At 34.8% G+C, this 12,082-nt stretch overlaps 1 protein-coding gene across 2 annotated transcripts in view; it reads right to left on the bottom strand.

Annotated features, from left to right (window-relative positions):
• Positions 1 to 12,082, bottom strand: part of PRKG1 (protein kinase cGMP-dependent 1) — a 1,261,642-nt gene that overhangs the window by 205,347 nt on the left and 1,044,213 nt on the right. For both annotated transcript variants that reach the window (XM_057531141.1, XM_007182835.3), the window contains exon 7: positions 4,970 to 5,064. In XM_057531141.1, coding sequence (XP_057387124.1) covers positions 4,970 to 5,064 — 95 coding nt within the window. The remainder of the gene's footprint in view (positions 1 to 4,969; positions 5,065 to 12,082) is intronic.

The raw sequence follows: 12,082 nt of genomic DNA, 5'->3' as shown, positions 1-12,082 counted from the left end.
CAGACATAGAGAATGGACTTGAGGACACGGGGAGGGGGAAGGGTAAGCTGGGACGAAGTGAGAGAGTGGCATGGACATACACACACTACCAAATGTAAAATAGATAGCTAGTGGGAAGCAGCCGCATAGCACAGGGAGATCAGCTCGGTGCTTTGTGACCACCTAGAGGGGTGGGATAGAAAGGGTGGGAGGGAGACACAAGAGGAAGGGGATATGGGGATGTACATATATGTATAGCTGATTCACTTTGTTATAAAGGAGAAACTAACACACCATTGTAAAGCAGTTATACTCCAATAAAGATGTTAAAAAAAAAAAAAGCAGCTGGGACAGAGCCGTTTATAAGTCCTAGAGTATTTCTTCACACAAAACACAAGCTTTAGAAATAACTCTCTCTGTTGTCCCAGGTAAGCATCAAAGAGGTTTTCCCTGAGAGAAACAGAAACCCAAGCTTTGCAACTGAGAGATCTGAATTCTTGCTTTCCTACCTTTATGGTACAGGGACAGGATGGTGATAGTGGGAGGGAGAGAAAGTATTTGGGGAGGATACGAAAGAGGCTTGAATCGTACCTGTAATATTTCATTTCCAAATAAATAAATGAGTATTAATAAGATTCAAATATTGCAAAATATTAAAATGCTGTATCCAGTATTTGTTATATTTTATGTGCTATCATTTTACTAATTAAAAAAAATAAACAGGTTAAAAAATATTAATTAACTTGCCCAGATCACAGTCCATGAGAGGAGAAACTATGGAAATACAGACTTCTAATACCAAAGTCTGTCAAACTGACTTGGCTTATTCATTTTTGCATTAACAAGGAAGGGCCTAACATGTGGCCAAGGTGTTCAGAATGATAAACAACAGCTGGGATAGTTTCCGGAGGGAGGGGCCCTGCTGACAGAGGTCTGCTATCAAATGCCACCATTTAACAGGGTGGCCCAGGGCTGCATTTGGCACGTGACCTAAGGAAACTTAGAGATCATCTACTTCAACTGGTTCAGTTTACAAATTCAGAAACAGACCCAGAGAGATTAACTGGCTGGCTTAGTGAGTGGATGATTCAAAATCTAACGCTATGTCAATTATACCAGGTGTTCTAAACTGTAGTCAAGAAGTAGCAGAACAGTCTTGGGAATGGGGATGATGATGATGATAAATAAAAATAAACATGATGGTGGTGGTGATGATAGCAGCTAACATTTTTGAGCACTCATCTAAATTCTAGGTACTCACCTGAATGCTTTATAAGTATCCCCTTGATTATTCCTCACAACAACCCAAAAAGTTAGGTACAATCATCATCTCCATTCAGATCAAAGGAGAGCCTCTCAGGGGCTCATAATCTGTAAATTACAGAGTAGATCCCAACCTAGGCAGTCTGACTTCAGTGCTGGAACTCTTAACCATATGCTGTACTAAAGACTCAAACATTAGGGGAAGGGAGAGGGAGCAATGGGCGCTCAATCCCATCTCTCTCAGGTTCAACTTGGGCTTATCTATTTCCCATTATTACAGATGCGAGGTGTGTATTTGGCTTAGAATTTGACATTATCTGATGCCAATATGAATTCTACATGGTTTCAAGTCAGGTAGAGATCTTGAAGCAATGGTATGTTAGAGTGTAGATGGATTGACTCATGAATTATTGGATTAAACCTGAAGTAAATTCCCCTAAACACAACTTTAGTTTTCATGTATATGAAGGAGTACTTCTGAAAAGAGTAAAACATTTTGCCCTCTCTCTGGTGTGGAAAAACCATTATCACAGAAAAAACAATAACGCTTAAGCCAACAATACTGAATAACTCGTTTCATGTCAACCAAAAAAAGTGAAAGCAATAAATAAACCAAATTTTTCTAGTAATGAGATGCTATTGGTTAGTGAATGTTAATAATATAGATTATACGATAGTTAGATTTATGACTACGGTCTCCTTCCAACAAGGAAATGAATCTTGTTAATTCTAGAGGCAGAACTACATAGTGGAGTTCTGGAGTTTGGTTACTGAGGTCACATTTCAGCTCTGTCATTCAATTATATACTGTGTGTGTTTAATCAATACTAGTATTAGGCACCCTCAAACTTTAAAAGAATGGTCAAGGATTGATTTCAATATTATCAATTTGTCAATATTTTAATGACCTGCTGAACATCCTCAGGAAAATAAAACAAAAATTCCCAGTACATATAAATTATATTTGTGAGAAAACAACAATCTGAAATGCTGTGTTATGTCCACACAGAGAATGCTGACTATAAAATTTGTCTTCCAAGGATTAAAAATCATAAGGTTTCCAAAGAAGCATAGCTATTACTCACAAGGATATATACGGTTGCTCAAAAGACTTTATATCCTAAAGTTACATACATTTTTAAGTTATTTGTAGGGAAACAAGTGAAACAAATCAATCTGATTTGTGAAAAGTCAGAATTTCTTGTGTGAAACATTGAAATTCAAAGAAAAGATCAAAAAAAGAACATAGAGACACACAGTGAAAAACAGGTTAGTGACTAGAATATCAAAACATTAAAATGTCAAAAAATAATCAAAACAAGCAAATAACAAGGTTAAAACTAACAGGCTGCCTTTGTCGGAATCTAGTTACAGAGTTTTAAAGAGGCATATCTATTGATATAAATCACAAAATGGCAACTCACAGGTCAAATCGTTTGCAGAAATGTTTGCTAGCAGAGCTTTTTTTTTTTTAAATCAAGTTACAAAATCACATATTTTTTTCAGAACCCAGGTTTTTCTGTGTTTCTTAAAAGAAAAAAAACAGCATAGCAATGAGCTGGAGCTCAGTAATTGATCTCCTCAATTGTATAAGTCTTTCTAGCTTGCCACCAGTTTTACTCATCTTATTTTTACTCATTGACATTGGGCTGGCCAAGAAGTTCGTTTGGGTTTTTCTGTAACATTATGGAAAAACCTGAACATTTTGGCCAAAGCAATACATTACCAGCCTGCCCCCTGTAGTCAAGTGAGTTCATAAGCCCTTATGCACCATCAAACTAACTCAAGTCATGAAAGTGATCAAGTGCAGAAAGGACTGCAAGATTGGGGATCATCAAGGAGCTTCATTTGTTCACTCACTCATTTGTTCATTCAACAAATACACGTTGATTTCAAAAGTGCCAGATACTGAGCTCAAATCAGCATATAAGTATTTGGGATTTCTTTGCATCAAGATAATAGGCAGTCATAGATCTGGATGTGTACCAAGATGTATGTGATAGAGCTGAGGACAAAACAATGGTGAATTTTAGGAAATGAAATAAGAAATTCTAAAAAGTGCTAACAATTCGCTAATAATTGCAAGGGTCTCAAAGGACGGGGATTCTAAAGAAGGAAGGGGTGGTCAAGAGTGTAAAACTATGGCTGAGCAGTGATGTTAAATGAAGACAGAAAAGAAAGACCATGCTATGATGTAAGTAGCAAATCCCTGGTGACGTTTAAGAGGGCACACATAGAGTAGGCTGTTAAAGCCAGGTTGAGTGGTGAGAAGATAAGCATAAAGGGCATGAGAAAGAGGAATGGAGGTAGGTTGGGGGGGTAGGTATGATGGAAAATGGTGAGGGTGGGGTGAAGACAAGGCCAGTGAAGAGGACTGAACATGTGCAAAAGAGAGATTTAGCACCAGACAGTTCACAAGAATAACCATATGCTAGAATGAATTCAATCTAGACGTAATACCATTAACTTAAATTTTGATATCAGAGCAACATTTAGAAACTTTTCTGTAAACCATATCCCCAAGTTCACTTCCTGAGACACATTCTGGGAAGGTGTTTTCACTCTAAACCTTTCTTTAGTTAGCACCAAAATTCACTGACAATAAGCTACAAAAGAAAATCTGTCAATTCTCAATTATGTTTTATTTTCTGGTGTTCCACTTGTGATCTCAATCAGAAATGACTGAAATGTTTCTGGTTCTTTGGCTCTGCTGGAAATGACATTTTCCACAGAGACATCTAATCTTGGACCAATGAAATCAGGTGATATTATTTTTCAGAATCCTCTACATATATAATAATCAAGAGAAAGACAGATTAAAGTACAAATGGTATGTAAAATGCCTTTTGAGCCCATCCACAGTGAATCTGGATGTGATTTACCTTCACTTGCACCTCCTCTTCCACCTCCACTACCGTAGCTAGTGATGAAAACCACCACCCAGAGGTGAATCCCAGAAAGGCTTCATTGCCTTTTTTTTTTTTTTTTTTTTTTTTTAAAGGATTTTCTTATTTATTTATTTATTTATTTATTTTATTTTTGGCTGTGTTGGGTCTTCGGTTCGTGCGAGGGCTTTCTCCAGTTGCGGCAAGCGGGGGCCACTCTTCATCGCGGTGCGGGGACCGCTCTTCATCGCGGTGCGCGGGCCTTTCTCTATCGCGGCCCCTCCCGTCGCGGGGCACAGGCTCCAGACGCGCAGGCTCAGCAATTGTGGCTCACGGGCCCAGCTGCTCCGTGGCATGTGGGATCTTCCCAGACCAGGGCTCGAACCCGTGTCCCCTGCATTAGCAGGCAGATTCTCAACCACTGCGCCACCAGGGAAGCCCTTCATTGCCTTTTGATGTATTGTTTGTACAATCAGGTTTAGAGATGTAAAAATTCTCAACCAATCATCTTCCTATGATTCCGAGTAAAACTGTCGTACAAAATAAGCTTAGCAGAGACTTCTCCCTCTCTTTTAGAGTCTTTATAGAGATTATAATTAAGGAGAATTTTTCCTATTGATATAAAATTATATAAAATGATTGATTACAGATGTTAACCACTCAATTCCACAGCCTACCCAAATAGATTCTAAGTCCAGCTGGAAATAAATAAAATTGACCGTCAAGGGTCTGTGTCGGATGGTAGAATAAGCACTAAACACCCTATTGTGCTAGAAGCTCAATATGTAAGACAAATTTATGTAGCATTCAACCAAAATCTTTGTGACATTTGATCTACTTACCCCTGCAAGGCTTTCTCTCCAAACCAATCTCCTTTTCCTAAAGTTCTAAGAAAGACTGGGTCTTCACTTGGCGAGTCTTCACGAGTGACATTTACCTATAAAGAGAAACAATGAAAGCCTGTATCCACTGCGTACACACTGGATGATCAAATAAACACTGATTAATGATGTTCATTCCATTTCTTATTTCTTCTTTTTTTTATACTTATTTTCATGAAGAGAAAAAGTACATTACCACTAAAGGGGCCAAAGAATAATATCGCAACTTCACATGCACCCCAAGAAGTAATCTCCATGTATTTTGTTATACTTTCAAGTTGTTGTCCAGAAATAATAAATTATTCAGAAATTTGAATTGCACTCAAATCTTCAATTCTATTTCCACTTCCAACTTTCTATGAGGCAATCACTGTGATGGATTTAGTGAGTGTTCCTCCAGCCTTTATGTGTTTATATGCATGTGTTTTTAAAATATATGAATAGCATAATACAGTATGAATCATTCTGCGACTTACATTTTTTCTCTTAACATTATTTTAATTATTTATTCCATGCTATTATATATAAATCTAGTTCATTCATTTTAATGTTTTAGTGTCTTCTTCCATCCTATATTTACTTATCAATTTCCTTGCAGATGGACGTTTATATTATCTCTATTTTTTGGCTTCGCTTAATTTAACATCTTTCTATACACCTCTCTACATGTACATCCCAGTTTTCCTAGGACATGCCTATCTCTTTGCCAAGAAGAGTCCAGCCTTCATTCAAAGGCCAGTCACATTTCCATGAAGACTTCCTGCAGGTCTCTACCTGACTATTGTCTTCATGATCCATATGTTTCATTCAGCAGGATTTCTGTTTTTGAAGATATATAAATTACATGTGTGTCTTTATTTTACCATAATGAATAGTATGCTCTTCAAATAAATGGGCATTTCTTTGATATTCTCTGTAATTTATAGTAAGTACTCAATAAAGAGTAGTAAATTGCATGAACAGAAAAGCTTCATTACTAACAAGATATCTCCGCCCAAATAGGGCTTGGGAGTTGGGTGACAGTCCATTGAAAGCAAGTAATAATGTATTTGTTGAATGAATGAAGACATAAATGTAGTAAATTGTACCTTTGTGTTAATTCACTTCCCCCTAAAGCTCTACAAATATAATACTGGCTACGTGTCATCGAAAAAGTTTAAATAGTTAAAATTCACCTACATGGAAAATGTAATGAAGTAGAAAAACTAATTTCTTGAGACAATGCCAGACACTTAAACACATTTAAAAATACGATGCTTCAGGTTTCTGAATTTAGAGACTTGATGTCAAAGACCAGAATTTTTGTAAGTATTAAAAAGGTCTATGCAAGGTGGAGGGAATTCAATTATTACTCTCCACTGACCCATTTGATTACTCCTCCGCATGGTGTTTCAAAAGCATGGAAATGAAGTTTTTAACACTTAACCACTGAGTTATATCAAAGAGATACTCATTTGCATACTGATGAGGCTTTTACAGATGTGAATGGAAATACACTAGCCCAGTGATTCTCAAAGTGTGTGTGTGTGTGTGTGTGTGTGTGTGTGTGTGTGGTGGGGAGAGGGGGCGTGCAGTCTTGTTTAAAATAAAGGTTACTGAACTCTTATTCCTGAGGTTTTGATTGAATGGGTTTTGGAAATCTGCATTTCAAAAGATTAATGTGGGTGATTTAGATGCAATTGTTCTACAGACCAACCTTTGACAAACACTGATACACTGTTTCATTTCTGAACCTCAGTTTTCTTATCTGCACAATGAGACAACTCAACAAAATTACTTGTCAGTCCTCCTGGCTGTTAAAAAAAAAAGTTATGGATTAAGGTGTAATATACTATAAATTAAGCTCATTAATTCAAATTAGATATAAGGATACATATAACTGTACATTTGCCATTTGGGTAATAAAAAGGATTATAAACTCAAAATGGCAGATTTACGCAAGCCATGGAGAAATTTTGGTGGGTTTTGAAATGTTCTTAAAAAATATGTTACTGAAATGCAGTAAGAGGCATAAAAAACGGGTCACCTATGGAATAAATCACTTTCTGCTTATATGATAAATATGAGGAAAAAATCTATCTCCTATAGTTCATATACGTGAAAAAACAAGCAGCTCAAAGAGCAAGAATAAAAGTTCTCCTTTAAAGTTGTAGTTTCCACAGTTTTTCTTTATATATATAATGAATCATTCTAAATACGTGCAGACATCAGTCATGGACATTTGCATCTTTAATTCTAAAAAAAAAATTCAAGATAGAAAAAGTTATATATACAGATATAGCTTCTCTAACCTTGACCTGTATACATAGTCTTTTCATCTAAACCATAAAGTACTTTATGATCCACAATGCTCTGCAAGGGAACTAGCTATGGAGCCTTAAAGGTAATATTTTAGTCTATTTGAACCCATTACCCCACCACCTTGCCCGAAAAATGGGAGGGATATCTCATATGGATGTACTTGTGTGCTGTGTGTGAATTAAATGAGAACATCAATGAAAAGCATCCTCTTAATTTTGAGTGCCCCCCAAACTTGGTTCTTTTTTCCTTATTTTCCCCTTTATTCCATTTCTCTCACTTCCTACTTCAGAAATTCCATGCATTTGATTGCAATTATCCCAAATCTCTACCATTGCTCTTGTTGCCATAAAATGCTATTTAGAGCTTTAACTACTTTTAGTTCCAGGTAGATAAAAGAGAAGGTGTTTATTTTTATAATCCTTTTACTTGTCTTTATATTAATTTTTCTGTAAGATATATGCATGGTATTGTAATTTTAAGATTTGGAACTATTTTTTAAATTTTATATATATATATATATATATATATAATTTTTAAAATTGAGAATCAAAATAGAAATTAGATATTTTAAATGGGACACATAAAATTAATCTTTAATACCAAAATCTTCAATAAACAATATCAATGTGCTCAACCAACATGTTTAACCAAAAACAGTTCAAAAACAAAATAAAATGTTTTAGTACAGATTCAACAGCTTTTATAAGCAAAGCAATGTTTGTTGTAAAGAAACATGGAAAATCAGAGATTTGTGAGGCAGACCCAGCTGGAGAATAGGTTTGTCAGGTAAGCATTTTCCTACCTGTGTAGTTAAGAGATTATAAAAATGAGGAGTTCCCAAATCAAAGCATCTCCCTTTTCAAACTATGTTCTACACACATTGCTCAAAAATTGGTCCTGTTATTCCAAAAACAAAAAACAAAAAAATGTTCCCTAATGTAGAAAAACACTTTTAGGAGCTGTATCTGATAATTTGGGTCATGTACAGGTAAAGAACATTTTTCTGAGCTTGATGTTTGCCTGCATTCCTTTAGTCATTAGTTAAATTCAGTGTGGCTCAGACCTATGACTCCCCTGAGTCTGGTTTGACAACTGAACCTTTTGTGCAACACAGGAATGAATTAGAATCTCTTTCACCATGTGTCCACTACCGTCCCCCAAAACATCTCTGGTGAATCTTATGTTCGTGATTCTCTTTCTGGTACTTCTACTTTAATGAGAAGTGCATGCACTCACATGCACCTCATTCCATGCATAAATACCATATATTTTCCTGGTTTTAAACTTTATATAAATAATAACATGCCACACATATCCTTCAAATTGTTTCTTTTGATCAGCATTGTACTTGAAATTTATCCAATTCATCCATGTTAATATATGTAGCTGTAGTTCATTTCCTGTTTGTATACTATGCCATTATATGAATATTATATAGTTCATTGATTCTTCTCTATATGTAAATGTGGGCTTCCTCCAGGTTTATTGTTGTTATATATTAGTCTGTTGTGCTATTAACAACATTATTTATGAACATTTTTGCATGTTTTGTGGTGTCCATGGGTAAGTGTTTCACTAGGATCAAAACTTACTAATGAAAACCAAGGTTATAAAGTATACGCATCTTCAATTTTACTAGATATTGACTCAGTCTTGGTACAAAGATGTCACACCAAGTTATATTTCTACCATCAGTGGATGAAAGTTCATATTGTACTATATTGTCATCAACACTTGATATTGTCAGACTTTGATTTTTTGCCAAAAAGGTCAATATTATATGGCATTTCTCTGATTATTAATAAAAGTAGGGTATTTTTCATATTATTTTATGGGCCAGTTGTATTTCTTTTTTGTTATTTTTTTGCCTATTTTTCTATTGAATTAATTGTCATTTTTTTATTGATTCACAAGACAGTAGTTTAGCTTTTCACTGTATTTATGTCTTGCCAAAGCTATTAATTTCAATGTAATCATATTTAACCACATTATCCCTTATTGTTTGTACTTTAGAATTCTCATTTATTTTCCTATCCCAACATGACAGAAGTATTCTCCTAATTGTCTTTTGATTTTTTTTTCTAATTTTTTCTTTTGCATTTAGGTCTGGAATTGACCTTATTTGTACAGTGTGAGGTCAGGATCCAATTTCATATATCTACCTATGGATAACTAATTGTTTTGGAATATGTATTGCCCATGCTCTCCTAACTCAAGTTTCCATAGATCTTGAACCTTTATTTGAGCTCACTGTTCTCTTATTCTGATATATTTATCTAGTTCTTAGTAGAATTAAGACATTTTCTTCTATACCTTATAATAAGTCTTTATATCTACTGAAGTAATTCTCCCCAATATATTCTTCTTCCTTTCAAATGTTTTAGCCATTTTTGTCTTTTGCTCTTCATTCTAGTGTCCTTTTTTCTTTTCACTTAAAAATTTCTTATTCTTATACAATTTTTGAAGGTTACTTTCCATTTACAGTTATTACAAAATACTGGCTATATTCCCTGTGCTGTACAATACATCCTTCAGCCTGTCTTACACCCAGTGGTTTGTACCTCCCACTCCCCCACACCTACATTGCCCACCCCCCACTTGTAACTACTAGTTTGTTCTCTATATCTGTGAGTCCTCTTCTTTTTTGTTATATTCACTAGTTTATTGTATTTTTTAGATTCCACATATGATACCATACAGTATTTATCTTTCTCTGTTCTGCTTATGGAAAAATTTCGTTCTTTTTCATGGCTGAGTGGTATTCCATTGTGTGTGTGTGTGTGTGTGTGTGTGTGTGCGCACGCACGCATGTGTGTGTATACATAAATATATATATACACACACAATACATCTTCTTTATCCATTCATCTGTTGATGAACACTTAGGTTGTTTACATGCCTTGGCAATTATAAGTAATTCTGCTATGAACATTGGGGTGCATGTATCTTTTTGAATTAGTGTTTTGGTTTCTTCGGATATATACCCAGGAGTAGAATTGCTGTCATATGGTAGTTCTATTTTTAGTTTTCTGAACCTCCATACTGTTTTCCACAGTGGTTGCACCAATTCACACTCCAACCAATAGTGTACAAGGGCTCCCTTTTCTCCTTGCAAGCATTTGTTATTTGTAGACATTTTGATAATAGCCATTCTGACAGGATGTGGCTACTGAGAAGCTGAATGTTTTGGTTAATTTAATTTAGTTAATTTTAATTTAGTGACTTGAGACTAATGGCTACCACGTTAGGTTGTGAAGATATAGAATAGTTCCATCAACAGAGGAAAAAGTACTGAACAATGCTGATCCAGCTAAGCTTATATTAATTTTAATAATTTATCTGTCTACATAAAAAACTCAAACTAAAATTACACCACCTGTAAATAATTACTGTTTATTTCTTCATTTCCAAACATTATATCTTTTTGTTGACTTACTGCAATGGTTGGGGTGTTTAGTTACACGGTGAACAGAAGTGGGGATAATGTGCATGTTTGTTCTTGAAATGAAATGATTCATGTTTCACTCTGATATTATATATTTTATATATATATATATATATATATATATACACACACACACATATATATATATAATGTCACACACAAACAAAATTTCCATAAGAGCATACTTCCCATATTCAGCAACACTGAATATTGTGTTAAGCCCATTTGTTTAACCAACATGCTTAAGCCCTTGTTAATTCTAAGCAAAGCCATGTGGTTTTAAGTGGCATTTAATGAACAAGAATTTTTGAAATACTTTTTTCTAATGGTAGCATACAAGATAAGTTAAATAGAATCAGAAAATCAAAATGCTTTTCAATTATTATTGAAACTCTGAAATTGTATCGACCAATCCTGTTCAATTTTGGTTCCACTTACTTATGGAGAGTTTTTTTTTTTCTTTTTTGATGCAACACAACTAGAGGGACATAGGCATAAAGTTTTATCAGAGGTATTTTTCATGCTCAATTATGAATCCTTGAGTGCATATGGTTCACTGTTGGGGGGGACAAGTCAGGTTTCCAGGCAAGTGGAACAGACTGATTAAAGTATAAAGAACTAACTCAGCTTCTACCTGAGGCAGAACCAGGTACTCTAGACATCACTGAAGCATCTGCCCAAGTTTTAGAAAAATCAGTTTGTATAGGTTTAATGGGGAAAAAAACAAATATTTCCAAGCTTATTTTATAATGTTTTTCTCTTTGTGTGAATGTGCTTTATAGAAAAATAAAAACTGTTTTACTCTCAAATAAATGAACTTGAACAAGGGGAAATCCATTTGTAGTTGTACAGCCCCTGTTGTGTGTCTCTGTCTCACATTTTCTAAGGAAAAGCCAGGTTGGGGGTAACAAAGAAAATATCTTTGTCAGAGTTATCCTTTATAAATTCGTAAATGTACATGAAAACAAGGTGACATCTGTACACCTAGAACAGCACACATAATTTTAGAATATTTCAATTCTACAACTTATTTGCCTGCTCACCTGAACCTACTCTCATTCTCTTATCATTTTCTATTGCTTCCTATTGGGACTGAAGTGTGTTCACCTTCTGCTTCTTAAAACTTAATGTAGTAACTCCAATACATTAATATTAGAATTCATATAATTAACATACTAAATAAATCATATATTATTATATAATTAGTATAATTAAGAATCATGGCAGCTAAGTTGTATGACCTGAAAAAGAAGGTTAAGAAAAATCTATGCCTGGTTTAAAAACAAAAATCTTGGATGTGTACAAAAATTCCAATATATTCTTACTAC

Source organism: Balaenoptera acutorostrata, chromosome 16 (assembly GCF_949987535.1).
Source record: "Balaenoptera acutorostrata chromosome 16, mBalAcu1.1, whole genome shotgun sequence".
NCBI lineage: Eukaryota > Metazoa > Chordata > Mammalia > Artiodactyla > Balaenopteridae > Balaenoptera > Balaenoptera acutorostrata.
This window is presented reverse-complemented; position numbering and strand designations above follow the sequence as displayed.